This window comes from Capricornis sumatraensis, chromosome 3 (genome assembly GCF_032405125.1).
Source record: "Capricornis sumatraensis isolate serow.1 chromosome 3, serow.2, whole genome shotgun sequence".
Classification (NCBI taxonomy): Eukaryota; Metazoa; Chordata; class Mammalia; order Artiodactyla; family Bovidae; genus Capricornis; species Capricornis sumatraensis.
Genome location: NC_091071.1, coordinates 41,805,322 through 41,832,820, shown reverse-complemented (window position 1 = coordinate 41,832,820; position 27,499 = coordinate 41,805,322). Strand labels below are relative to the sequence as shown.

General features: G+C 62.1%; 3 protein-coding genes and 1 non-coding gene across 10 annotated transcripts; 2 read left to right on the top strand and 2 right to left on the bottom strand.

The window, feature by feature from the left end:
• Positions 1-23: 23 nt before the first annotated feature.
• Positions 24-20,920, top strand: RAB40C (RAB40C, member RAS oncogene family). 2 transcript variants are annotated; one of them, XM_068968608.1, is made up of 6 exons: positions 24-165; positions 12,113-12,173; positions 12,618-12,678; positions 18,235-18,312; positions 18,673-18,838; positions 19,283-20,920. In XM_068968608.1, exons 1-6 carry the CDS (start codon positions 24-26, stop codon positions 19,561-19,563), a joined length of 789 nt encoding a protein of 262 aa, XP_068824709.1. In that variant the 3' UTR covers positions 19,564-20,920. The 2 variants fall into 2 exon arrangements, with proteins under 2 accessions (XP_068824709.1, XP_068824708.1); XM_068968607.1 differs by having other exon boundaries at positions 18,616-18,838.
• A 1,407-nt stretch (positions 20,921-22,327) lies between these two features.
• WFIKKN1 (WAP, follistatin/kazal, immunoglobulin, kunitz and netrin domain containing 1) lies at positions 22,328-24,859 on the top strand. Its single transcript, XM_068969247.1, has 2 exons — positions 22,328-22,498; positions 23,378-24,859. Exons 1-2 carry the CDS (start codon positions 22,328-22,330, stop codon positions 24,857-24,859), a joined length of 1,653 nt encoding a protein of 550 aa, XP_068825348.1.
• A 464-nt stretch (positions 24,860-25,323) lies between these two features.
• On the bottom strand, positions 25,324-26,908 carry METTL26 (methyltransferase like 26). 6 transcript variants are annotated; one of them, XM_068968771.1, is made up of 6 exons: positions 26,686-26,908; positions 26,363-26,600; positions 26,129-26,188; positions 25,732-25,799; positions 25,563-25,641; positions 25,324-25,483 (listed from the first exon to the last, which is right to left on the bottom strand). In XM_068968771.1, the coding sequence occupies exons 1-6, from the start codon at positions 26,880-26,882 to the stop codon at positions 25,436-25,438; spliced, it is 690 nt and encodes a 229-aa protein (XP_068824872.1). In that variant the 5' UTR covers positions 26,883-26,908; the 3' UTR covers positions 25,324-25,435. The 6 variants fall into 6 exon arrangements, 5 of the variants coding, with proteins under 5 accessions (XP_068824872.1, XP_068824873.1, XP_068824874.1 ...); XM_068968772.1 differs by having other exon boundaries at positions 26,363-26,525; XM_068968773.1 differs by lacking the exon at positions 26,129-26,188 and having other exon boundaries at positions 26,363-26,525.
• A 487-nt stretch (positions 26,909-27,395) lies between these two features.
• On the bottom strand, positions 27,396-27,466 carry TRNAG-CCC (transfer RNA glycine (anticodon CCC)). The gene has a single exon. It is a non-coding gene; the product is annotated as a tRNA-Gly (tRNA).
• Positions 27,467-27,499: the final 33 nt, after the last annotated feature.

The following is a 27,499-nucleotide window of genomic DNA, read 5'->3' as shown; positions in this document are numbered from 1 at the left end:
GGCCCGCGCGCGCGTGAGCGACGATGGGGACGCAGGGCAGCCCGGTCAAGAGCTACGACTACCTGCTCAAGTTCCTGCTGGTGGGCGACAGCGATGTGGGCAAGGGCGAGATCCTGGAGAGCCTGCAGGACGGCGCGGCCGAGTCCCCGTACGCCTACAGCAACGGTAAGCCGGCACCTGGCGCCGCCCGGCGACTCGCGTCTGCCTGGCCGCGGGCCGGCGCCGGGCGGGGGCCGGGGAGCAGCGTCCTAGCTCGCCGGGGTCCGGCGCGGCCCGCGGCGTCCCTGGGGCGGAGGCTTGGTCTCGGGCCTCCGAGGAAGAAGGGCCTTGCTTTGGCCGCGCCGCCGCTCCAGGTGTGCACACCTGGGTGTCCTCAGAGGAAGGCGGTTGGCTCCTGGCTCCGAGCATCAGCACCTTGTGCTGGAGGAAAACGCGCGCTTCTGAGGGGATTAAACGTTCTGTCCACGTTCCCGGACGTGTGGCCCAAACATGGCACATACGCGTCGCTGGCACCTGCCTGGGCTTCTCTCAGCGTCCGCGGTTGACGGGGCAGCGCGGCCCCTCCCAGGCTCTGGCGCTCCTTCCCCGGGACCTTCGTGCTCCCCGCAAGGCTGTCTTTCCTGAGGAATTCTGAAGGCTGTCTTTCCTGAGGAATTCTGCTTCTTGGTGTCCTCGTCTTCCACACTCTTTGTGTCTTGGGTTCTTGCCGAGGCTGTTTAATAACCTGTTGGCCTGTGGCCTCTGGGACTGGACGCTGCTCCTCCATCCTTTCCTTTCAGGACTGTCAGGATCGTAGGGTTACCTGGGCTGGCCGGACCCCCTCCTGCTGAGGTCTGTCCCACCTCCCCGAGCACATGCTCCCAGCCTCAGCGAGAGTAGGGCCTCAGGTTCGTTTCAGGGGCGAGAGGGCCAGCGGGAGGCCTCCACCGCCACTGCTGGGTGTCTCCAGGTGCGGATGGTGGACTCTTGAGTCACCTTCCCAGAGCCGATGCCCAGGAGGCTGGTGGTGCGTATCCGGCAGATCCCGAGGCCAGGGCGCCATCAGGGCAGCAGAGGTTTCCTCGGACGAGACCTCTGCTGCCGAGGGTCCTTCTGCCGGGTGTGGTGAGCGCTGAGGACACAGCCACAGGTGGAGAGGGGACCTGCCTCCTCCCTGTGACAGGCGGAGCGCTGCCTGAGGCGTGGAGACGGCAGGGACTCAGGGACTCCCAGTGACCTGGGCCAGCACGGGTCAGCCAGAAACAGTGAAGGGAGCCTCTCACTGGTGGTCCTCTCGCTCCCCGCTCCCTGGGAGCTCAGATTCCTTTCTGCTAACACCCCATCATGGGGCCAGAAGAGGGGTCCGTGCCTGCGGCAGGACTTGGCTTCTGTGGACTGGCCGCTGGGAGTTGCTGGCACAGTGGTGGCTGGCGGGAGGGAGGCGCCGGCGGCCCAGCGGCTTCTCCCCAGGGCTCCACAGACTCCGCTCTGACGCTGTCCACGCTGCTGGAAGCCTTCGGCTGCCTCTCGGGCCTTTCCCGTTCACAGAGGGCAGTCCCGCCCTTGGCACCCTGGCTCCCAGAGTCTTCAGGGTTAGGGGCAGCGGGAAGACACGTCGTGGTGACATGCCCACATCCTGGCAGGCTGAAGAAAAGGCACAGCTCCGTCCTCACTGTCTGCACCTGGCGTCAGTGCTGCTGGGCGCACGCCTCCTTTGAGCCCGGGGTGTGGGGGAAGGAAGGAAAGAGATGGAGGGGCCGGAGGGGCGAGCTGGTTTGAGAGGTGGCCGGCCCGGGGTCTGCCCTGACGATTGTTTCCCTGTTTCTGGGACTGAGTGCCCTGCTGCGTCTCTGGACAGGTCCAGCTGTTTCTGGGGCCGGGAGGTTGGTTTCCGTCCTCAGTGCCGACCCGAGGGAAGCTGCATCCTGGAGCTCTCGTGCTGGGGTGTGCCCCCTGCTGTCTTCTCTGTTGCTTTGTCCCCGGTGTTGGCAGGAGACTTGCCCTTGGGAGGCACAGCCGGTTACCACCCAGCCCCTCCCAGTCTCTCTCTTCTTTTGTGTTTTGCTGGGCACCTCAGTCTGGAGCTAGGTGATTTCGGGGTTGCCTTCCCTCTGTTGGGTGCCGGGTTCTGGGGTGAGGTTGCAGCGGCAAGCCCTTCTCACACTTGTGCTTGCACCCTTGGCTGCATCTTCACTCTGGGCCTGGGCCTGGCTCTTCTCCCCGATGACCACAGCCCTCCGCTGCAGCGCTTCATATCTGTGGTGCATCCCAGGAATTGACCAGGTGCACAGTGGCTGCTCCCTGAAGAGCTGGCCACTTGCCTGGTTTGGGCGTGGGCAGTACTTAGTACGGGGGACACGCCTTTCACAGGGTGTCACAGGGCCCAGGACCACATCAGTTAGGACATCATCCCTCGGTCGCTTGGAGAACATGGGGAACGTGTCAGTGTCCAGCACCCTGACCTGGAGCAAGCTGCGGAAGGAACGCAGGAGGGAGGGCAGATGGCGCTGGGCTCCTGGGCGCTCTGGAGAGCATGCTGGAACTGCGTGCGACTGTCAGACCGTGCACAGGTCACTCTCAGGATGGGAAGTTGGACTTCGCAGCCCTTTGGGAACGAGCTGGGAAGTAGAAGTGGATAAAGTGAAGTCGAGCTTCCTAGGTGGCACAGTGGTAAAGAATCCACCTGCCAAGGCAGGAGACGCAGGTTCGATCCCTGGGTCTGGAAGGTCCCCTGAAGGAGGAAGTGACACTCACTCCTATATTCTTGCCTGGAAATTCGATAGACAGAGAAGGCTGGCGGACTGCAGTCCACGGGGTCAAAAAGAGCTGGATGAGCAACTGGGCATGCGGGAAAGGTGAACTTGAACCCTTGAGTGTAAGGTGGTAACTGAGGTTTCTCAGTCACATTCGGAATATGGTAGTAATGAGCAGGTTCTGGTGTCCATGGTGGACCATTTTCTTCTGTGGAGGTTGGAATATCCAGATCATTGTTGACTGTGGATATGCGTCCTTCAGAAGCAGGGGGTTGGAAACAATGGTGAGGGAAACCGGCCCCGATGGGGGCGGTGGGCACCACTAGGAGCGCTCAGGGGATGTGCTCACACACGGGGAGGCTGCTCGGCAGGCAGGCTTCCAGGATCCTGGGCTGGCTCTGCCTAGTTGAATCAAGGCGTGCAGAGGGTGTGGCAGAGGATGCCTATCCTCAGACGGAAGAGCAGAGCGGGGAAGGCCTGAGCCCTGGGAGTGGCCGGCTCTCTGCCCACAGCAGGTGCAGATCTGGGCAGAGAGGTCCGTGTCAACCCCGGACACAGGTCTTTGTGCTGCTTAGCTGCTCAGTTGTGTCCGACTCTTTGCAACCCCATGGGGTGTAGTCCGCCAGGCTCCATTGTCAATGGGCTTTTCCAGGCAAGAATACTGGAGTGGGTTGCCAGCATTTCCTTCCCCGGGGGATCTTCCTGACCCGGGGATTGACCCCTGGTCTCCTGCATTGGCAGGCAGATTCTTTACCACTGAACCACCTGGGAAGCCCCTGGACAGAGATCTTGGCTGGTGATAAACACAGGTTTGTGAGCCCGAAAGGCTACCTGGTATGTTCTGTGGGTCAGACTGAGGATGGCACCATGGCCCCTCAGTGGGCAGATGTCCTTGGACCAGGGTGGTTCTTGGGGGCATGAGCTAAGCTGACAGCTGCCTGCGCCTTCCCTGGGAGCAGTCATCTGTCACCTGGTCCGAGGTGGGGAGGGTGCCTGCAGACGAGGGCTGTGTGCGCTTCTCTGGGAGGGATGGGGAGGGATGGTGATAGGCGCATGAGATGGGGTATGCAGGCCTGAAAACGCAGAGACGTCCATCTGAGGGGCACTGAGGTGCCGCGTTCAGGTCCAGAAGCCGGCCCCGCGCTGCCCCGGGGCTGCGGTGGCTCAGCACTTCTGCCCCCCGTCTGGCCCCTCTCTCTTTCCTGGGTCCGATGTTGTCTATCCTCAAACTGCCGGACTCTGATTTTCCCGCTGATGCAGTTTAGGCCGGAGGAGGTGTGTCCCTGAGCACAGGGTTCAGGTGGGACATGGCCGCAGAGGCCTGTCAGCTGCAGGTGTGTATGCGTGTGTACACACACACCACACACACCATGGGGCTGCGGTGATTTGACTTGGACTGCGTCAGCAGCACCCACATCCCTTGACAATGGGAGCAACTTGGTCATGCTGTCGTCGTTGGGAGTGTTTTCCTCTCTGGCACTTGGCAACACATAGTCTTCAGGGGGAGGTCCTGGTGAAGAGGACGTGGGAAGATGCTCACCCCTGAGGTGCAGCGGGATGGGGTGCTCGCCCATGAGCTCAGCACAGCCCGGGTCAGAGGATGCTTGCTTTCCCGCCAGGTGTGCTGCCGCCTCTGTCCAGACGTGGACGAGCCCCGCTTCCCACGAGTGATGAGGCACCCACCCTGAGGAATTTAAGGGGCACATCTGCAGGAAAGCAAAGCTTTTTTCTTTTTTTTTAAAAAAATAAAAATGAAAAACTTGAAGCAGCCCACAGATCTGGCAAGGACATATGGAAATTGGTAGGGTGAGATGTTGTGGAGCCTTTAAAAACACTGGTGTGGAGAAATAGTGAATGAACATTCAGTGGTTAGGGAAGCCCGTGTCATCTTGTCAAGTCTCTGTAAGTAAGACAAAGGGCAGAATCGTCGACTGAAACACTCAAGAACGTTAATGGTCACCTTTGAGTTTTGGGATTATCAGTAGGGTGTTGTGTTTTTTTTTTTTTTAAATAATGGAAGTTTTGTGTGTGAAACATGGTTTGCTCTTCATTGACAGCAGAAAGCTTTTGCTTTGGTTTGGTCTCATGTGGTTTTCAAGGTGTTAAGGGAACCAGCCCACGACCTCCTTGGAGCTGCTCCCCAGCCCGAGTGCCCGCGTGCAAGGGCGTCCGCTCCGTCCCTTCCAGGCCTGTGACAGGCTGCCGCCTGCACCCGTGGTTCCGACTCTGCACTGCTGGAGAAGGGCGGGCGTGGGGCCAGCACGTCGTGCTTGTGCTGAGAACATCTCTGTGGTCAGCAGATCAGCGGGTGGCCCTGATCACGGTGTGATTCAGGCCCCAGCTGCCCCATCCCATGCCCCCTCCGGTCCGCTTCTCCTGCCTGAACTTCTGTAAGCAGAGCCGTACGACTTGGCCTCTCTTGTCTTCTCGTTTCGTCCAGCGGGTTTCCATGTCTGGGTCACCCTGAGGGGTGCTGGTGTGCAGATTCTCACATGTGTCTTGGCAAGTGAGCACGCTTGTTTCTGTCAGGGGTGTGGTGAGTGCTGGGGTGGGCACCGCCCGGCAGCTTTCCGGAGCAGACAGTGCAGTTTCTGCCCGACGGGGAGGGCGTGAGGGCTGTGCGCACTCCACGCTCACCGTGCTGAGGGCCACCTCCTGGTAAATCCACCCAGCAGCCGGGTTTTAGACCCTGTCGGGTTGTTACTAGAAACAGCCTGAGACCACCACCCCAGTCACCCGTCCCCCGGGCGTTCCCTGAGACCCCTGCCCTGGTCACCTGTCCCCCGGGTGTTCCCTGAGATCCCCGCCATGGTCACCCGCCCCCTGAAACCCTGGCCCCGGTCGTCCATCCCCCAGGCACTCCGTGAGACCACAGCCACGGTCACCCATCCCCCAGGCACTCCCTGAGAACCCCGCCCCGGTCGCCCGTCCCCTGGGCACTCCCTGAGACCCCCGCCCCGGTCGCCCGTCCCCCGGGCACTCCCTGAGACCCCCGCCCCGGTCGCCCGTCCCCCGGGCACTCCCGGAGACCCCCGCCCCGGTCGCCCGTCCCCCTGGCACTCCCTGAGACCCCCGCCCCGGTCGCCCGTCCCCCGGGCACTCCCTGAGACCACCGCCCGGGTCGCCCGTCCCCCGGCTGCTCCCTCTGCCATCCCTCGCCGTCTCATCGCTCTGCAGGCGCAGCGGTCAGTCAGGTGGGGCTGAGTCCCTGTTCCTTTGCTGTGGACAGAGGGCTGTCCCAGCCCCCCAGGGTCACTTGCGCTCCTCACCAGGTCCCCCCTTCCACTCTGAGAGCCAGGGCAGGCCCTCCTTCCATTGCATCTGTCAGACTCACTGTCCAGGGGTGCCCACCTCTGAGGACTCGCGATGACATCGGGCCAGGGAGCCCAGGGTCCTCTCCCCTCTTGAGGCCCAGGACCCATTGTGTCGGCCAAGCCCTTCGCCCTGTGGGAAGCGTGTCCTCAGATTCCAGGACAAGGACCACACAGCCCTACGGAAGGGTCTTCGGGTTGTTGGTGTTGGTCGGCTTTTGCAGGCTGGTCGGTGGAGTGCACATTCGTGTCTCTGCCCCTGCCAGCACTGGGCGGGTGTTTCGCAGTTGACATGCTCACACCTGACTCTGGAGATGGTGTTAGGAGGTGGGGCCTTCGGGAGGTGATCTGGTCAGGATGGCTCCCTCGCTGCTTCCGCCCGAGGACACGGTGGGCAGCCACCCTTGCAGATGCTGGATCCCCCGTGCTGAGTGGTCTCCTGGCCTCCAGAGAGCGGCAGATAAATGCCTGCTGTCCGTGAGTCCCAGTCTGCGGAATTGTTTCAGCTCTGAGCCGACCAGAAAGGGCCACGCACCTGTCTCTGGGCAGGAATCCGGGCCTCAGGGCTCTGCACACTCATGGGCCAGGCCGAAGGCCTGCTGGGCTCAAGTGTTGTCAGCGGCGGTGCCCGGCCTCCGTTCCTGGGCACAGGCCTCTCCTCAGGAGCCTCTTGCTTCACGGAGCCGCAGGACTGTCTGTGCAGTGTGATCGTGTGGTGGCCATCGTCACTGGGCCCTTCTCTGAGGGGCAGAAAGCAGGCTTGGCCCCCCTCGCCCTCGGGAGGACTGGGGCCTGTGCCCACCTGTGAGGGCCCGCCACACTGCGGGAGACCCTCCTCTGCCCTTTGCGTGCCCTGGAAGGAGGCACGTGGCAGAGAGAGGCCTTGCTCTCCCCCCCGCCCCCAGGGAGAGGGTGTGCAAGGGCTGGTCAGGTGTGTCAGGAGGACCGCTTGGCCTGGTGCCACCTGCACGGCCATGCGCAGCCCCCAGCACTTCTGCATGTCTGCCGTTGTTGCTGAACGCTGTTTCTGGTTCCGCAAGGACCTAGGCCTTTTTTGCCTTTGTCTGTCTCTGGGAACTTGGCGAGATGTGGTTTTCCCTCCCTAAGGAGTAGCTCTGAGGAGCAGCAGCTGCCTGTCTGGGTTTGCGGCAGCACCCTGACGCTGGGCGTTGGCGTCGTGTTGGGTCCAGGAGGGGAGCAGGGGTCTGGGGGCCGTGCTGGGAGAGCAGCTCCTCCCGCGCAGGGATGGCGGGGTGACGGCAGCCCCTCCACACCCGGGAGTCAGGTGCAAGGGGAGGCGTTGATCAGCATTTTTTCTTTCGTTCTTAACCCAGTCTTTATCACTCGTTTTTTTCTCACTGTTATGAATTTTTAACAAGTTGTCCTGTGGCTTTTCATCTTGTTGGGAAGTGCTTGGGTGGATATACACTAGAGCTGCCGATTCCTCCGTAAAGACTAAACTTTGGATGGAAGCGGGGCTGGCAGGTTGTTTTGTGGGTGGGGCACCCCTCCTTGCTGGTCCTGCAGACATGTCTGAGCTTAGCCTGGACTGGTGCATGGGAAATGCCCCCCCAGCCCCCAGGGGTCAGGCAGGCTGTGCCTGGTGGTCTTGGTCCTGAAAGCTGTTGCTCCCAGGGAGGGCAGAGCCTTGGGCTTCTGAACACCCGCGATCTTGGCTTGTGCGCAGGCTAAAGCTGAGAACTGATGCTGCTTGTCCGCTTCACCCTGCTGACCTTGTTATTTCCCAGGGCTTGAGCGAAGGTGGGTGTTCTCGGGGTCTTTTGTCCTGCGTTGGTGCCCGCAGATGTGGGAAATGTGGGTCCCAAGGGAGGACCGCCTGCTGCACTGCGGGGAGAAGGGCCCGAGGGGGGTGGCCCCCGCACCAGGCCATCTTCCACAGGAGGGCCCTGGGCCCGCGAAGGCCCGGGGTGGGGGGGTTCTCCCTCTAGCTGGGGCCGCCTGGCCTTCCTCCTGTGTGTCTGTGCACGCAGTCCCAGCACCCGGTGTGGTGGCTGTTGGGGCCTGAGGGGTGCCCGATAGACTCCCCGATCACCAGGACGTGGGCACCTGCCAGGATGGGACCTGAGTGGCCTGTCTCCTCCTCCGAGCCCTGCTCTAGGCACCTCTGGGGAGGGCGGAAGCATCGGTGCCGGGGACTCCTTGCCTCCCAGGCTGTGCACCTCCCTGCTGGGCAGGTCCTCTGGGCCAGGGGATGCAGGGTCTGTGGGGGAGCGGGGTCCCAGGCGTCGGCCCTTCTGGACAGGTCTCTGCAGCATCCCCTTGACTGCCTTGAGAAGGAGTGGAATTAGTGGGTCACCTGCTCTGCCCACACTCGTCAGTGCAGCGCACACATCTGTGACGTGAAGCAGGAAGAAGGGGTGTGGGCGATGTCGTAAGGCGGCTGTGGCCGAGTGAGTCAGTGCCTGGGGACAAGCGTGCGACGCTGAGAAGGTGATGGTGAAGATGGGCCTGGGGGCGGTGTCACTGTGCGCGATGCGACTTGTTCTGAGATTGTGGACAGTTCTCGTTTAGGTTCTGAACAACAGGCTCCTATGATTCATAAAGTGGAAACGTCCCTGTGAAATGTTGGAGCCCGCACGATGTCAGGGTGGGGTCTCAGCTGTGAACACCCAGCAGCAGCGGGGGCGCGGGGTGGCCATCAGCGCTCAGGCTGCAGTTCCTGGCTTGGGGCCGCGCGGGGTGGCCGGGGCCTGGCGGAGTGAGGCATGCAGAAGGCCGCTGCGTCAGGTGAACTGTGCCCCCTCAGAAGCCCTGGGGAGCAGCAGACAGACCTCCCGTGAGCCCCCAGGAGAGAGGGGCGGCCGTTTAGGAGGCACAGAGCTGAAGCCTGGGCAGCCAGGGGCCAGTGAGGACACAGCAGGCCTGCTCTGGCCCCGGGCGGCCTCCTGAGCCCTGTGTCCATTGGAGGAGTGTCTGCAGTCCCAGGCCCCCGGCCAGGTCCTGTGGGGACTCCTCCCCGTGTGTGAGGTGCCCTTGCCCGGCCCCTGTGTCCCCCTGGCAGCTGGGATTGGTGGTGTTCTGTGCCCACCAGGTGTTACATGCACCCCATGAAGCTGCTGGTCCTCGAGGATGGGCGGGGGACTGCAGTTCTGCTGGGACAGGTTCTGAGGCCACAGAGGGAGTCCGGGCTGGGAAGCTGTGAGGTCTGGCGCTGTCCCTGCAGGAGGCGCTGCCTCTGCGGGCGGGCCTCCCTTTGCACTGAGTGTCTGGGTTTTCTGAGTCTGTAACGCACACTGTACGGTTCTGCCCAGGTTTGGGGGGTGGGTGGGTGAGCGGCAGGGTAAGCTTGAAGAACATACTTGAGATGTATTTTAACCACGCTGTGTGGTTCATGGGATCTAAGTTCCCCGAGGGATATGGGACCCCTGCCCCTGCAGTGCAAACACAGCGTCCTAGTCCCCGGATGGCCAGGGAAGCCCCTCCATGAGGTTGTTGAGAACCTCGTAGGGGGTGTGTCAGTCTGCTGGCTTCCTGTGTCTTCTGCAGAGCTGGGCCCCTGGCCGTTTTCATCTGGACCCCGCTGTCTGCCCTGAGGATCCTCCGGCCCTGGGGCGGGCTCCTGGGTGGGAATCCCGTCCGTGGGCCGTCTGGCCCAGCTGCTATGCATGGGGAGGTTGCTGCGGGGAAGGCGGAGCTGGTCCCTCTGCGGTGCCTGTGCCCAGCTCTGCGAGCCTGCCCGCACAGGGCCCTCTGGGGCATCTGGCAGCACTTTCAGCAGAGGCCCTGAAGGCTGGGGACTGGCTGTCCTCTTTGGAGTTGAAGTCATGAGTAAGGAGTCGGGCGGGCTCAGGGAGGGGATGGGCGAGGTGCCCGTGTGCACTGCCCCAGGGCCATGGAGGCTGGCTTGCTCCCCAGCGGCGCCCTGTGCCCTGCTTCCTCCTGGGCCCTCCCTGGGCACCCTCTCCTCCTTGCAACTCCAGGCTGGCCCTTGGGCCCTGGCGCCAAGTCGGCCACAGTCCTTTTGTGGCGGCAGCCTCAGGATGGGTCCCTGTGGCCAGCACCCACTGGGCTGAGCGCCCACAGAGGTGACTGCCTGGAGGGTGGGCGTCTGTGCCCTTCCTGGGATCGCTGTGTCCAGCACTATCTTCATAGGGTCTGGCTCACGCAGCCAGAGAGCCCGGACCCTCTAAGGCGTCCAGAGCCAAATCTGAGCTCCCTGTTTGACAGAGAATTCCAGGAGTTCCCACCTAAGAAAGTGGGCTGTCGGCAGACAGTTGAGGGGAGGTGAATGCACAGGAAAGACGGTGGAGACACCGTTTCTTTAGCTCGAGAGTGTGTGTGGGAGAATCTTCTCTTCCGTCTTGAAAAAAATTGTGGCTAAATGTACACAACGTAAAATTTATCATTTTAAGTGTCTGAGGTGTACAGTTCAGTGGCCTTCCCAGCATCTCCAGAGCTTTTTCATTTTCCCAGCTGAGACTCCCCGCTGAGCACCTCTTCCCCACCCGCCTGCGGCCCTAGGCAGCCTTTCTCCGTCCACTGTCTGAGGCTTACGCTCCAGGGACCTCGCAGAAGGGGCCAGGCAGGGTTTGTCTTGTGTCTGGCCCATCTTACTGAGCATAAGAACGTCTTTCAGGTTCATTCCCCTTGCAGCATGTGTCAGACTCTCCTTCCTCTCTGAGGTGGGATAGTGCTTTATTGTACAGATGGACCGCGTTTTGATTATTCAGTCTTTCATCTTTAGAGACTGGGGCTGTGTCCGCCTTTTAGCTGTCGTGCATAGTGCTGCAGTGAGCATCCGTGTGCAAATCCATACCTGCTGAATGGCCTTTCTGGATTCCGTGGTGACGCTGAGTTTAATTTTGAGGGAGCGCCGTGCTGTCTCCCCTGGTGGCAGCCCCGTCTCCCAGCCCCACCAGCAGCGCTTGCGGGTCCTGTTCCTCTGCATCCTCGCCAGCACTGCTTGTTTTCTGCTTTTTTGATAATGACTATCTGATGGGTGTGATGGGGCGTCTCATATGGCTTTGATCTGCATTTCCCTAATTCATGTGATTATTAGCTTTTTGCATATCTTCTTTGGAGAAACGTCTCTTCAAGTCTTTGGTCCACTTTTTAATTGGATTCTTTTTATCGAGTTATAAGATTTCTTTGTTTTCTGAATACTGGTCCTTTTTCAGATACACGCAAGTTTTATCATGTCCTATTTTGTGGATTGTGTTTTCCTTCTGCTGAGTATCTTGATGGGTGGGAGCCAGGCTTTGACATGTGGCCAGCAGTGAGTGGGGTGGAAGGCCCTCGGGGCAGAGGCCCCTCGTGCAGTGCTGTGGTGGACTCTGCCCACGTGCCAGATCTGCATGGAAAATGCCCACTTCCAAGCCTCCCTGGAGCAGGTGTTGTGAACAGCCGAGAACCTGGACACTCAGGGCTCCAGGGAGGAGGAGGAAGGGCCCAGCTTTCCGGACGCCAGCTGAAGGTCTTGGTGTGAGGTGATGGGGCCAGCACTGTCCCTGCCCCTGCCAGGGATGGGACTTATTTAGCTTTTTCCGCATGAAAGTATAAGAAAGTAACAAGCTGGGAACTGCTGTATAACATAAGAAACTAAGTTCAATATGTGATAATAACCTATGATGGAGAAGAATCTGAAAAAGAATAGATACACGTATGAAACTGAATTGCTTTGCGGTATAGCTGAAGCAATTGTAATTCAACTATGCTTCAATTTTTAAAGCATTCAAAAAATGACAAGTAAAGGTGTGGCCAGCAGAGGCTCTTGAGAGCTCCCCAGAGGAGCAGCATTTCAGAGGCCGCTTTGCCATCAACAGTGCTCCAGGCACGCTCCAGTTGACAGAGCCTGGGTGCTGGGTGGACCCAGGAACTCAGAAAACCCATTAGCTCTGAGAAGCGTGTGACATGGCCGGTGCTGAGACCGACCACCCTCCCTTTGGCTGGAGCGTTGGCACCCCCCTTGGGCCACTGGGATGACAGGAAGGTGGCCAGCTCAGGTGACTGAGGTCGCTGCGCTCTCCGGCTGCAGCCCTGTCTCCTCTGGGCTGCAGAGACCGGGTCCCGGCCGGGCGAGTCCTTCACCCGCCCTCTGCTTCATTGCAGGGATCGACTACAAGACAACCACCATCCTGCTGGACGGCCGGCGGGTCAAGCTGGAGCTCTGGTGAGTCGGGCTGTGCGCCGAGACGCCGGGGGTGCCGCTGTGCTTCGCTTGTTGCCGGGGCCAGGGAGCAGGGCAGAGTAAGTCGGGTCCTTACGGAAACCACGAGTTCAGCAGCCGTGTAGACACGGGACTGCATGTGATGCAGAGACCAGAGGTCAGGGCTGCCTGTTCTGGCAGAGCCTGGCTCCCTTTCGCCCGTAAAGACGTGTTTCCAGGGGCCCCCGGCCCTTCCCTCCTTGCCCCTCCCGGGCTCCACGTCGAGGGTGTTTGCAGACCCTCACAGTTGGTATGTGACTTGCCCTGCACTTGGGTTCTCCAGCCCCACAGGGCAGTCTCCTGGGATGTCCGGGCCAAGGAGGTTTGCGGGGCGCATGCAGAGCGGGAGGGGCGGGGTCCTTCACGCAGGTGGGCTCCCATGGGTCGCATCCCCCAACTTTGTTTCAGGGACACCTCGGGCCAGGGCCGGTTCTGCACCATCTTCAGGTCGTACTCGCGGGGCGCACAGGTAAGACCCGCGTGGCCATCCTCCAGGGGGTCCGCAGGGCTGTGGCACCCTGTGCGGAGCGCAGCAGCTGTGGGCTCAGGGCCAGCTGGCTGGAGAGAGGGCTGAGCCCTGTGGGAAGGGCTGCTGCAGATGCCAGAAGGGCGGGCACAGGCTGTGGTGGCGGGCCTGCAGGGAGGTGCTCCGGGGCTGGGCTGTGTGCAGTGCGGGGGCTCCTGGGGGCCTGCTCGTCCCTGTCTGTCCTGGGCATCTCATGGTGGCCTGCGTGCCAACCGTCAGTGTGAGATTGAGGCTGCATGGAGGGAAGCAGCAGTTGTGTGAACAGACCAGCTGCCCACTCATTGCCTTCGTGAGGGGACTGGCTTCAGGAGACCTGTGGGGGGGCCCAGGCTCTGACCAGGTAGGGTGTGCCCCCCGATGGTGGACTGGACAGTGGAGGCCAGGCCTCCTCTGCTTGGCGAGCAGGACCTGACACGTTTGCAGGCGCCTCTCAGGAGCGTCCGGAGCGCCGCTCCCTGCCGTGGCTGGGTGTGTGGTGGACAGCCCCCGGCAGGGCTCCTGGCTGTGCAGGCCCTCTGCTGAGGTGCGAGCAAGGGTGTTGCTGCCGACCTACTTAGCCTGGCAGTCCCACCTGGAGCGGCTGCTCCCAGACGGTCAGAGCCGGCAGCCCGCAGACTGGCCGGCACCAGCGCAGACACGAAGGAGTGGGGGCTGCCCCACAGCCCAGGACCACGGGCGAGCGCGGCACCCAGGAGCGTCCTACGGCCTGGTCTGGGGGGCTCTGACGGGCGTTCCCTCGTGCACGGGGGGACGGGTTCTGGGGCCTGAGGCCTCAGGCTTCCTGACAGGGTCTCTGGTCTTCTGTGGCTTTTGAATGTCTCCCGGTTTTATGACGCACCCATTGCTACTTTTTCAATAAAACAGGAAATGGAGGGGGGTAGTTACCTCGGTTTATGGGGACAGGGCGATCGGGGGACAGCAAGGAGGCCCTGGGGGTCCCTGAATGCAGGCCAGCTCCGTGGGGACAAGCGCAGGCAGGTCGGCTGAGGGCTCGCCTGCGCAGGCCTGGGGAGGGGAATATGTTCCGCGTCCACTTCTCTGCAGGGCAGCGGGTGTGGACGTGTCACTCATGCTGACTGACTGCGCTAGTTCCAGATGCTCCTGTTGCTTCTGGGCTGGAGGAACCAGTCATGGATCCTGAGTGTGCCTCCGGCCCGGGGGGCGGGTGGGGGTGGGTCTCCAGCTGGGAAGCTGACCTCGGGTCTCCTGCCTGGTCGACGCCCCACGCTGGCTGCAGCGTGGCCCATGTGGCCCGGGGTGCAATCAGCAGCTGCTCCTCCCCAGGTCCTGTCCGTCCTGTCGCCCTCCTGCCCTGGTGCAGTCCCTGGAGGCCCCACAGCCGCCGACGTAGCCCTGGCTGCACTCCTGCGTCTCTTCCTGGGAGGCCCTCTCTGCCTCAGGTCTCCTGACTTGTGACCCTTGTTTCTGTGGCTGAGGTCTGTGGTGGCCACTTGTGGCCTAGGCGGCCAGCACTCCCGCTTGGGGGACCGTGGTCCCCTGTGCCAGTTCCCATGGGCTGGGCGTGTGGGGGGGGCCAGGTTGGGCAGTGTCCTATCGAGCTGGGGCTTGGGATCAGCTGGGTTAGCACCAAGGGGAGCTCAGCCAGGCGCTGGTCTCCTGGAGACAGGTGAGTGGTCTGGGCACATGCACCCTTCCAGCGAGTGCCAAGTAGGACACCAGCCTGGGTGGGGGTGTGCGGTTCGTCTGCTCCCCTCATCAGTGCGTTCCTTCCTGGGCAGAGCCGTGCTCGCGCCGTGGGGCACGGGCAGGGGCGTTCAGCCACAGCCTGTGGCTCCTTAGCCGCTGTACCACAAGCGCGTGACTCAGCCCCACACTCACTGGGAAAAGCCACCCTCCGACCTTGGTTGGGTGGTGATTGCACAGGTGTGTGTTTGTCCAAACTCATTGAACAGGTCACACCTGAAATCCCTATGTTTTTTGGTGTGTAAGCTCAATAAACTACCTTGGCAACAAGGGTGTACACACCCATCCACACCTGGGAGGTTTTCTCTCGCAGCTTGAGTCACCTGTGTGTGCTGAGAGGCTCGCCGCCGATATTTACAACAAAATGAGGTGCGTCACCTGTGACCCAGCAGCCGTGCCCGCTGACGAGCCTGGTGCGAGCGTCTGGCTGCTGTGGCGAAGGGCCCTGGTGTGCTGGGCGGTTTTCACCAGGACTCTCTCTGGGTTAGGAGACGCCTGTGAGCGCTTGGAAGACAGCAGCAGGTGACTGGGGCGGGGGGCAGAACCAGAGCCTCTGTCTCTACCGTGGAGGCTTAAGAAGCTGAGCCAAAGTTAAGAGAAAAGGGGAGAATACAGTAAGAATGTCTTTGCCACTCCTGTGGCTGAGGTCGCAGCTGACTCGGAGGTCCTTTGGAAGGGTCCTGTGACCAGGAGCCCCATTTTGGGGTCTCAAGGAAGCCACCTGTGCCCAGTCCCAGGCGTCTTTCCTGCCAAGTCTGTGGTCCTTTTGGTCCCTGCCCACAGTTTGGCCATCTTGCTATCCTTCATCCTGTGACCTCTCTGTCATTAGCCTGACCTGGTAGACATGGGTGGCGGTGGTAGGCAGAGACTGGCGCCAGCTAGGAGACCAGCCAGAGGCTCTTCGACAGCCTTGGGGTACACTTGAGCCTGAACCCAAGAGATGGGCTTCTCTCCATTTGCTTGAGCTTTTAAATGTCACAGGTCCCCTCTTCTTCCCCACCTGCCCACACTGGCTTGGGAGGTCTGTGCGATCGGCTGGGGCCCGCTCAAGCTGCCGGTGAGGTGAGCTGTCCGTGAGGCGTGGCTTGTGGGACCTGGGTCCCTGACCAGGGCTGGAACCCGGCCCCCCGCGTTGGGAGAGTGAGGCACTGGGCCACCAGGGCGGTGCCTCTTTGAAGTTTTATACATGGAACCTCCTGGAACGGGCAGGTGGACTGAGTGGGAAGCTATCATCAATGCGCGGCTGGGGGAGGATATCTGCGGAATTCTTGCTCATAATGAAGATGACACTGAGGATGAATTAGTGCTGACGGAGTTACAAGGAAACAGAAACGTGGAGATGGGGATCTCGCAACAGATCTGATAGTGCTGACCTTACCCTTGCAAGTCAGGAAACCGAAGCACAGTGTTTGCTCATGGCCGGCCAAGACCCCTTGAGTCTGGTCAAGAACCGATGGGACTGGGAAATAGTGTGCACTGCGCACTGGATGGCTTGGGAACCAGGACCCCCCAGAGGCACCCCTGGGAGTAGGGTGTGGTGGTGGAGGAGCGCCACTGCTCTCGGTGCTCCCGGAGCACGGTCCACTCAGGTTCTGGAGCACGGCAGTCAGCTTCTGACACTTTAACAAGGCAGGACGAAATCACTGAAAATGTCCTGTCAGCGCTTCTGGCTTGACAGATACTCCAGTTTCAGGGCTCCAGCAGGCGGCCATCGGGAGCGCTCCCAGCACTGCTGCTCACCCCGCTCGCCACCGGGAGCTCAGGGCAGCTGTGCCCACAGCAGGGTGGAGTTCAGCCTTCGAGCCCTGGCCAGCACCTGGGCCCCCACAGCCTCAGCAGTCCTCGGGCTGTGTGGCCAGCGTGCCAGGCCCAGCCCTGGCCTTTTCCGGTCGGCCTCAGTGTCTGCCGGCTTGCCCCTCACCTCGGCAGTTACCCCGCAGACTGGCACGGCCAGGCCTTTGGTTGCACGGCAGCCCCTGCCTCTCGCCCTGGTGTGGCTCCAGGCCAGACGGGGGCCTGACAGCCCCAGAGGAGCTTTCCCCCTCCTGAAGGACCCGGCGGGCACGCGCCCAAGCTCCCTCTGACCAGGGCTGCACCCGGCCTAGATGGGGCTGTCAGTGGAGACGCAGTCACACGCCCAAAGGCTCCGGTGCTGCTCTTAATCTGCAGTGAAGCACAGAAATGTAAAGAGCAGAGCACTTTTATACCACTGTTGCTGTTAATTGAAAGTATAATTTGTTGGAGGGGAAAGAAAAAGACCAAAATGAAAATTTCTTTCCCTCCCCAGCTTCTTGGTCACTTTGGAGAACTGCTTTATTAACAGGATGTACTAAAGTAGATCCCTTTTTATATTATGAGTAAAATGTAACATTGACAGGTTAATACAGATGCTCGAATCAAAAAGTGAACATTACGCAGGAGGCATAATCGAGGAAGCAAGTCCCCGTCCAGCCCTTCTGCGGGCGGTCACGTCTGTGGGAGCCTGATCTGTGTGGTGTGTTTGTATTTCTGTTTTCTGAAACTGCCCACGTGTGGCATTGGGGTCCATGTTTGTCCCCTCGCTGTCTGTGGTGCCTGTGAGCAACGTGGGTGAGCGCAAGTGCACCCTGCCTTCGTTGCCTGCCCGCCTGACTGCCGGGGGGTCTGGGGGCCGCACGTTTAGTTTGTTTGTTGATGTTTGTTTGAGAAGTTATGTGTTGAGTATCTTTAAAACTGGACGTGGATGGCCTAGACCTTGGTCCCTGTGCCTTTTGTTGGATTCTGTTGCCCCGCCACAGCGGGCAGCTCCTCTCCAGGCCTGGCGTGCCCCCTGCAGGCAGCTCCGCCCTGCCAGCAGCTCCGCCCTGCCTTGCACAGGCTTTCCATCCCCCACCCCACCCTGGCCGGGGTGAAAGCGGTCTCCACCTGCTCCTTAGCAGGACCTCATCTGCCAGAATTGGAAGCACAGTTTCAAGGGGAAAGGCTTCAGAATTCATTTTGAGATGGAGGGTGCTACACTCTCCCCTTCCCGGTGTGTGCCGGAGACGTGGGCTAGATGAAGGCGAGTCCCTGCACAGGGAGGGTGTGAGCCCTACTAGTGGGTGGTTCTCACGGAGCCTGTTTAGGGGTGGAACATAAGGCCAGAGACGGGTGAGCCTGGGACTCCAAGGTTCATGAGAGGTTGCCACCAGGCGGGCGGAGTAGCAGTCTCCGAGGGCTGTGGTAGGGAAGTCCCCGCAGCAGAGCCTCTGTGCGATCTCGGGGCAGCTGCTCCTGGACTCACGTCCCCTGCAAGTGTGGGTGGGATCACTCAGAAACACCTCTGCTCAGCACCCCCTGGTTCCCCCAGGAAGAGTGCCCCACACCACAGTCCTGTGTGCGCCTGCCTTTCTTAGGTGGAGTGACTTTTAGACGACGTAGGGTAACACAGTGTGCTTGAAGGAAAGACATGGAAAACTACAATTCCGCCCCAGTGGATTCCCCACGTGGAGGGAGGCAGTACCGAGCCCTCGAGGTCCCTGACAGTCAGATGGCCCCCACCCAGACGGTGGACAGGGCATGCCGCAGTGAGGAGACAGGTCGGGCTAGCTGAGCCCTGTGCACAGAGCCCCCCTTAAATGCAGGAGGAAGGTTCAGAGCTCATTTTCCACATCGCTGCCTGTTGGGTAAACTGCGTGTCCACCTGACAGCTTGGCTAGTGCCCGAGTGCCCCTGGCCCTGCCCATATGGGGACGGAGGCCTGCAGGGCAGAGCCTGATCAGGACCCCATCCGTCCATGGGAACCCGGACCTTGTAATGCCCGTACTTGCCTTGCAGGGAATCCTGCTGGTATATGACATCACCAACCGCTGGTCCTTCGACGGCATTGACCGGTGGATCAAAGAGATCGACGAGGTAGGTGCACTCCCCCAGACCCCCTTCCTGGCTACGCCCATCCCTGACACGTGGGCCGACATCCCCCACTTGCAAAGGGAGCCTCTGGGGCCCCCACTTGCAGTGCCTCCCACGCCCAGGTTCTGTGTGTCCCCATCCGCTGGCTGTTATGGCACTGTGGGTTGGGGTTCTGGGCCCCCAGGGGCCCCACCTCAGCACGGAATCGATGGAGGGCCGGCCCATGGGCTGGGGGCTGGGGGTTGGGGGTGGATGCAGAGGGGCATCCTGCCACTGCACCTCTACTGAGTCCTGCACACCCTGTAGCACGCACCCGGAGTTCCCCGGATCCTGGTGGGGAACCGGCTGCACCTAGCCTTCAAGCGGCAAGTCCCCACAGAGCAGGCGCGCGCCTACGCAGAGAAGAACTGCATGACCTTCTTCGAGGTCAGCCCGCTGTGCAACTTCAACGTCATCGAGTCCTTCACTGAGCTGTCCCGCATCGTGCTTATGCGGCATGGCATGGAGAAGATCTGGAGGCCCAACCGAGGTGAGGCGGGGGCTGGGCCCGTCTGCGGGGTGGGGCCTGCGGGGAGGGCCCGGCTGCTGGCTGACCTGTCCCACCGCCAGTCAGAGGAGAGGTTCCAGGCCCCAGTCCCACCAGAGCAGAGCGAACGAGGGGGCCAGGGAGGCTCAGTTCCCACCCAGGGTGACGGGCTTGGGTGTCTAGCCGCCGAGCCCTGCGGAGTGGTTAGGAGACGGGGGCGGGGTGCCCAGTGGCTGCTCTCCGCTTGCCTGGCGTGGGGTGGGGGTTGTTCGGCTTCAGGAGCCCTGGGAGCTTTGCACACCGTCTCTCCCAGTCCCCAAGCCCCTTCTCTGTCACTTGTGCTCATCTGATCGTGACATTGTCAGTTGCCACCAAGACCCCCCCCCCCTTACCTCCCCACAACCTGACCCCTCATCACCTGACACCTCCCCCCCTCCACCCCCGCAGTATTCAGTCTGCAGGACCTCTGCTGCCGGGCCATCGTTTCTTGCACCCCCGTGCACCTCATCGACAAGCTCCCTCTGCCCGTCACCATCAAGAGCCACCTCAAGTCCTTCTCAATGGCCAATGGCATGAACGCCGTCATGATGCACGGGCGCTCCTACTCGCTGGCCAGTGGGGCCGGGGGTGGCGGCAGCAAGGGCAACAGTCTCAAACGGTCCAAGTCCATCCGGCCGCCGCAGAGCCCCCCCCAGAACTGCTCACGCAGCAACTGCAAGATCTCCTAGCCGCGGGAGGGTCAGCCTGGGAATGCTCCTGGCGGGCTCTGGGCCCTGTGCTGTGTGCCGGGGACTTTGGCCACATAGCCCCTCCTGGGAGGCATGGGGGACGCACCTGGTAGGCTAGTGGTCTCGGCCAGACCAGCTGCACAGGACAGTGGGGACCATGCTGTGCAGGTGGTGGTGGAGCACGCCGGGACCGAGGAGCAGCTAAGGGCCCCCAGGAGGCTGTGCCTGGCGATGGCCTGAGGACTGGGGCTAGGCCCCCTTTCTTATTTATGTCACACCCGTTTTGTACATTTTTAAAGGACCAGCAGGGAAGCCTCTGCAGCCACACAGTGAGCGCACAGCTGCTGAGGGGGTGAGCCTGGGGACACCGGGAGGGCGGTGAGGCTGAGACCAGAAGGGGGAGCCATCATCCAGGCTCGAGTCTTGAACTCACAGGGCACTTCACACAGGGTGTGGCTGTGGGGGCCAGCAGGGGTCCCAGGGACCCCCAGCTGCACTGTGGGCCTCTGAGCACGGTGATGGGCGTGCCTGTCCCAGGACGCTAGGCTGCGGCTCCCAGGGCCCCACCAGCCCTCGGAGGACATCCCGTGAGTCCCGAGCCGCGGGATCAGGGCCAGGGGCAGTGTGCAGGGCTCAGGTTTCTTGGAAAAGGAAGTGGGCACACCCCCACATCCCTCCCCTGCTCCCTCTCCCTACTCGGGGGCTGACAGCTTTGTGATTCTGCACCTTCAGTTCCATGTGTACCTGTTGCCACGTGAAGTTGGCTCAGTCTCTCTCCTAGTTGAGGACACAGAGCTGTTTATAGGCAGGCAGTGCTCACTGGGCCATGAGGCTGGGGTAGGTCTGGACCGAGCCAGTCCCACTTGCCCCGGGGTTTCTAGGACCCTACAATGGCCAGCGTCAGTTTCCTGACCTTGGGTGGGATCCCATAGCTGCTCCTCACCCAGACTCACCCCTCTGTGAGGTCACACGTCACAAGAACCTTCCTCACCCATTTCTTCGTGGTGGACACTGAGCCCCTCCTCGAGGACCCACCAGCCAGCCTGAGCCGGAGGTCTGGCTTCCTTCCGTCCGCCTGGCTGGTGACGTGGCCACAGGTCACACTGGTGCTCAACTCTACCTCCTGCCTATGGGCCCCTCCCTGGGCAGTGACCCCTTGACCAGGACTTCTGTGGTGGGGGCCCTGGGGGCTGCTGTTCTGGGAGGTGAAGTGGGGGGAGCCGCAGCATCTGTGGATGGGCGCCCCTTTGGACTGATGGAACAGACGGCCCTGTGTTCACTGTGTCAACACTACTCCTGCTGCTGCCCACACTTGCTGGACGGCCCTGCGTTCACCGTGTCAACACTACCCTTCGCTGGTGTCCACACCCGCACCATTCCTGGGCTTGTCTTGGGACAGTTTTCTCTTTGTTCAGTAAACATAATTCAGCTGTGGTCTCTGGGCTGCATTGGGAGGGAATGAAGGTCTGGCTCTCACGGGCTGGGCTGGCTGGCAGATGGCACTGCAGGCGGCTGCTTTGTCCTGCTCAGTCCTCCACACCTGGGGTGTTTCCTGGTGCTTGCACCAGACCAGGATCTTAGGACCCTGCCTCTCAAGTCAGCAGGTCAGACACGGGGTGGCAGGATGTTTTCCCGTCGGTCTCAGAGTGGGCAGTCAGCCCCTGGGCCCTGATCTGCCCCTGCCCACGAGGGGCTTCCCACCTGCCGGGAGCAGGGCTCCCTGTCGGGCCTGCGGGGGACAGGCCCATCAATGCCTTTGGGTCCTGGCTGTTCTTAAGCTCTCCTGGGACTCTCCTCAGGGTGTTCCTAGATGCCCTTGGTCTCTTTTAGGACCGCATGGCCCCACATAGGGCCACACACGACCACTGAGACTCAAATCAGTCCAAGGAAACAGCCTGTCTGGTATCCGTGTCTCATGTGACCACGGCTCTAAGACCCGCCCTTTGCAGGCACCCACCGTTAGCCAGTTGAGTAAAGCCCTGGACCAGGGGTCAGGCGCCTGGGTAGGGGGTGGGGGGCCTAAGTGCAGAGTTCTGCCCTGAATCAGCTTCCTCCTCCCACCAACCACTGGTCACCAGAGCAACCCCAGGCGGCCCCGCCCACCAGGTACCTTTGTGCTGCGACTGCCTCTCTCTGGCAGAAAGCATTTAGATTTGACCCCAAGACCTGCCGTTGGGTTGTGCCTGTGGGAAGGAGCAGGGGAAGAGGCTCCCCCGGGAGGGGAGCAGAACCCCACGGTGCCTGGGCTGGATGCAGAGCCGCTCAGCCCTGCACGGACAGTGACTCCCAGGGGGCAGCCTGCTCTGGGGAAGGGGCTGGCCAGCCCTGCCCCCTCCTGCAGGGCAGCTTTGATCCCAGGGCCCTTCCATCCCTGAATCCAGGGCTCCAGTTACAGCAGTCCCCCCTCCCCTCTCTGTCCAGAGCCGCCCTTCTCCGCCCCTCGGTGACCCTCGTGGCCAGTGTCTCTGTGCTCCTGGGCGCCAGCCCCTCCCCAGCCTTCCTTGTCTCCCCGCCCCCTGCCCTGAGCTGACCAGAGGGGCCAGGCGGGGGAAGGGCCGGTGCCACATGCACAGACTCCGCTCTACCCGGTCCGAGGCCAGTGTCCACTGTGGGCTCCTGCCTTGGGGCACAGGGGAGCCCAGGGCAGACATCAGGGGCACGGATCACAGGTCTGGGAGGGTGGATGCCTGCAGGGTGTGGGGCTCGGCAGGGTCTGAGGAGGGGTTAGTGGCCACACCCCCCACCCTGTGGTCCCGCGGTCCTCATGCCGGCCCTGAGGCCACTCCTGCCGCTGTTGCTCCTGGCTGGGCTGACTGCAGGGGCCAGCCTGCCGCCAGGCCCTGGGGGCCACCCGGGGGTGTGCCCCAACCAGCTCAGCCCCAACCTGTGGGTGGACGCGCAAAGCACCTGTGAGCGAGAGTGCGTTGGAGATCAGGTGAGCACAGGCAGTCCCCCCCAGCCCAGCTGTGGGGGAGACCAGCTCCTGGAGGGCCCAGGGTGTCTTGGGGGTCTGGTTGGTCGGCGCCGGAGGAGCCCAGATCTCACCCCTGCCCCAGGCCTTGCCTGCACGGCAGAGAGGACCCAGCCACCCTTGACCCTGGAGATCATTTTCTCTTGGGGCTCCCCCACTCTTTGCACTGTGCTCCGTGTGAGGGGCCCTGGGGACAGACACCCCCAGATGCTGCCTTCATGTGTCTGAAGATTGAATGGGCTTCCCTAGTGGCTCAGCTGGTAGAGTCCACCTGCAATGTGGGAGACCTGGGTTCGATTCCCTGAGTTGGGAAGATCCCCTGGAGAAGGGAATGGCTACCAACTGAAGCATTGAGGCCTGGAGAAATTCATGGACAGTATAGTCCATGGGGTCGCAAAGAGTAGTACACGACTGAGCGACTTTCACTTCTCAGTCCCCAGACCTGCCCAGCCCCACCCTGAAACTAGCCGTTCTCGGGCCCAGTCAGGCAGAGGCCAGGGCCATCTGGATGTGCTGTCCTTGCAGCCTGACCCCACGGCACTGCCGTGGCCTTAAGAACGTCGTACATCCTCCCCAGGCCTTCGTGTCCTCATCTGTACAATGGGACTAACAACCACCTGCTTTGGGGGCCAAGGGACTGGGGGCTTAGGTTCAGCAAGGTGATCTGTGAGGGGCTGCTGGCAGTTGTGGTTCACCCCCAGGTGGAAAGCCAACCTGCTCAGCTCCAGAGGGGACACTGATGCAAGGAGGGGCAGCAGGCTTTCCCCACCCAAGCTGGGCATGCTGGGGCTGGGCAGGAGGGAGCATTCAGGTGCCTGCTGAGCTGTGCCCCCCACCCCCCAGGACTGTGCGGCCACCGAGAAGTGCTGTACCAACGTGTGTGGGCTGCAAAGCTGTGTGGCTGCCCGCTTCCCTGACGGCGGCCCGGCTGCACCCAGGCTGGCGGCCTCGTGCGAGGGCTTCGTGTGTGCACAGCAGGGCTCCGACTGCGACATCTGGGATGGGCAGCCAGTGTGCCGCTGCCGGGACCGCTGCGAGAAGGAGCCCAGCTTCACCTGTGCCTCGGATGGCCTCACCTACTACAACCGCTGCTACATGGATGCTGAGGCCTGCCTTCGCGGCCTGCGCCTGCGCGTCGTGCCCTGCAAGCATGTCCTCAGCTGGCCACCCAGCAGCCCCAGGCCCCCCGAGACCACCGCCCGCCCCACGCCCGGGGATGCCCCAGTGCCGCCCGCCCTCTACAGCAGCCCCTCCCCGCAGGCAGTATATGTGGGGGGTACAGCCAGCCTCCACTGCGACGTCAGCGGCCGCCCACCCCCTGCCGTGACCTGGGAGAAGCAGAGTGACCAGCCGGAGAACCTGATCATGCGGCCAGACCAGATGTACGGCAACGTGGTGGTCACCAGCATCGGGCAGCTGGTGCTTTACAACGCCCGGCCCGAGGACGCTGGCCTCTACACGTGCACGGCGCGCAATGCCGCTGGCCTGCTTCGGGCCGACTTCCCGCTCTCCGTGGTCCAGCGGGATTCGGCCAGGGCTGGGGCCCACGAGGCCGCCACCGCCCCGGCCCAGTGCCTGCCCAGCTCGCAGGCCTGTATTGGCCCCCCATCTGGCCGGGTCCTCTGGCACTTTGACCCACAGCGGCGCAGCTGCATGACCTTCCCTGTGGGCAGCTGTGCTGGGAGCGCCCAGGGCTTCGAGACCTATGAGGCATGCCAGCAGGCGTGCGCCCGTGACCCTGGGGACGCCTGTGCGCTGCCGGCCGTGCAGGGCCCCTGCCAGGGCTGGGAGCCGCGCTGGGCCTACAGCCCGCTGCTGCAGCACTGCCACCCCTTCGAGTACAGCGGCTGCGAGGGCAACGGCAACAACTTCGAGAGCCGCGAGAGCTGCGAGCACGCCTGCCCAGTGCCGCGCACGCCGCCCTGCCAGGCCTGCCGGCTCCGCAGCAAGCTAGCGCTCAGCCTGTGCCGCAGCGACTTCGCCATCGTGGGGCGGCTTACTGAGCTGCTGGAGGAGCCCGAGGCGGGCGGCGGCGGCATTGCGCGCGTGGCGCTGGACGAAGTGCTCAAGGACGACAAGATGGGCCTCAGGCTCCTGGGCACCAAGTACCTGGAGGTGACGCTGATCGGTGTGGACCGAGCCTGCCCCTGCCCCAATGTGACGGCCGGCGATGGCCCGCTGGTCATCATGGGAGAGGTGCGCGATGGTGTGGCCATGCTGGATGCGGGCAGCTACGTGCGCGCCGCCAGCGAGAAGCGCGTCAAGAAGATCTCTGAGCTGCTAGAGAGGAAAGCCTGTGAACTGCTCAACCGCTTCCAGGACTAGCCTGCCCACCAATCCAAAGCCCCAGCTCCCCGCTATGCCCCACCCTCCCCACACTCCCACCCCTCTGCCTGAATAAAAGTTCTGGACCTCACAGCCTGTGGGTGCTGGGGGCCTGGCCCTCGCATGCGCACGTGGCTCCACTCTGAGATCAGGAGGGAGCACCAGTGAGGACCAGCCTGGGAGGTGGGTGCCACCTCCCCCCGTCAAGAGGACCAGGCAGTCAGCTTGGTCCTGCCTCAGCATTCCCGGGGCCTTTCTCCCTCCATCCCCTCACTGCCTGAGGGAAGCAGCAGAGTCCAGGATGCCTGCGAGTCCTGACCCACAGGCCAGACCCCTCCTGTGCCCAGTATGGAAACCTCAGAGACAGAGACTGCCCACAGGCACCCTGCAGGGGTGGTCCCAGATGACATGGGAGATACCAGCAGTGGGGCAGCAAGAAAGACTTTATTCTCAGGTTCTCAGCAGCCCTGTTGGCCACTGGTCAAGAATCCCCAGTCTGGGGAGGGCCACGCCCCACAGTCTGGCCCAGGGCCGCAGGGGCTTTGTCCAGGGACAGAGGCATCGCGGAAGAGGGAGTTACTGTTTCCGGAAAATTAGGCACTTGTTGTTGGCTGGCATGTCCACCTAGGGGAGATACTTGGGCTGGAGAAGCTGCTCCTGGTCCCCAGGGAGGCTGCCCGCGACCACAGCCCTCTCTACCTACCATCCTCTCCAGGAGCAGGCCACTGGCCTGGCCCAGGTCCTTGAGAAGGGAGGTGTCCCGCAGCCCCCATTCAGGGTTCCTGCATGAGGGGAAGAGGTGGGGTTGTGGCCTGGGGGTCACTCGACCCACCTGCCCCCCCAGCCAAGCCCCCTACCCACCCAGTTCTGACCTGCATCTGAGAATCAGGTCAAAATCCACATTACTTTGGGGAGAAATCTTCCCATTGACAGCATAGGGCTGTGGAGACGGGAGACACGATTCTGCCTACTGTCCACAGGCTCAGCGGTCTGCAGCCAAGCACTGTGCACACTTGCAGGATGGCACCCACAGAATGGAAAGGACCCACTCCTCGATGACCCTCAGACAGGGGACAGTGGAGGACAGTGCTGAGCAAGGGCAAGTGATGGGGGAGTGCTGGAGAGCAGAGGGCTTGGGTGTGCTTCAGTGCTGACAGGAAGCTGGAGGGAAAGGCAACTAAAAATACCAAGGCGAGAAGGCAGTCCAGAAAGGCCAGGACAGCCAAGGCCGCCTGCCTGGGGAGGCCCATCTCAGGCAGGAGCACTCACCCCATAGGTGATGAGCACAGCCTTGGGTTTGAGCAGGTGTCCTGCTGCTCTGAACAGGCCCTGCGGAGGGGAGAGGCAGGACAGCAGTGAGGAGCTTTCCCGGGACCTCCCCGGCCTGAGTCCCCATCGCTGATATAGGGCAGACCGGGCATTCCTCTCCCTCCCAGCACAGGAAAGAGTGCCACATGGCGCTGGTGGGTGGCCCCTGGGTGGCTCGCCCGTGCTCCCACAGACCTCGGTGCAACTCAGGGGGCTGATGTGGCTCATGTTGATGCAGAGCAGCAGGTCCAGCGACTGCGGCAAGATCCCGCCCCACTGCTTCCAATCCCAGGTCACGTCCAGATACATCGGGGCCTTCACGTTGGGCAGCCCGTGGGCCTGAGTGGTGGCCAAGATGCTGCGGGAGGACAGCCCGTGGTGGGGGTGGCCTGTGCAGCCTTTTCTGAGCCCCTGCAATCCTGCTTGGGGGAGGCTTAGAGGAACCACAATAGCGAAGGGGTCCAGGGCAGCGGGACGGGGCCCACTTTCACCCGCAGGGTCCCACCTTCCCGCCGCACCTGTCCAGGCAGCGCTGGTCCACGTCGGACGGCTGCCACTCCGCATAGGGGAAGGCTCGCGCGAAGTGGGCTGTGTGCTGGCCCGAGCCCGAGGCCACTTCCAGCACTCGGACGCCGCGCTGGGCTGAGTCCACGTACTGCCGCAACACCTGGAGGATGGGCTCCTTGTTCCGCTCGGCGGCCTCCGCAACCAGCATCTTCACAATCCCCGCGGAGAGCGCCTTTGCGAATTTGGCAAAGCCGGAAGCGTCGCGGGCGGTAGTCAAGCACCGCGGGGCCCTTCGGGAGTGGTAGTCCGGAGCCGCGGGGCCCGTCGGGAGTGGTAGTCAGGCACCGCGAGGGGCCAGGGGCTGTGGCCTGGCCGCGTTGCAATTGGCCTTTCCCCTCCATGGACTACAATCCCCAGGAGGACACGCGCCGCGCCTTAAAGGCACCGCAGTCCCGGGAGGCGCGCTTCGAGCCGCCACCTCGGGACAGGAACCGGGAGGCAAGCTTGGATCGTTAGTTTACAGGCGTCCATTGGCTCAGCACCCGGTGCCCGTGGCTGTCCTAGCACTTTTTCATAGTGCTTGTTACTCCGAAATTGTCTCATTCTTGTCGCACTGGAATGGATTCCTTCCCCTTGTCTGGCTTTCTTTTTTTTTTTTAATTAAATCCTTCGGGAGTTTTAGGGGGCTGAGAGGGAAAAAAAAATGTATATATTGTATACCTGCGCCGCCCGGGAATCGAACCCGGGTCGCAAGAATGGGAATCTTGCATGATACCACTACACCAGCGGCGCGGCTAGCATCTGCGGCGTCCGCGAGACTTAGGA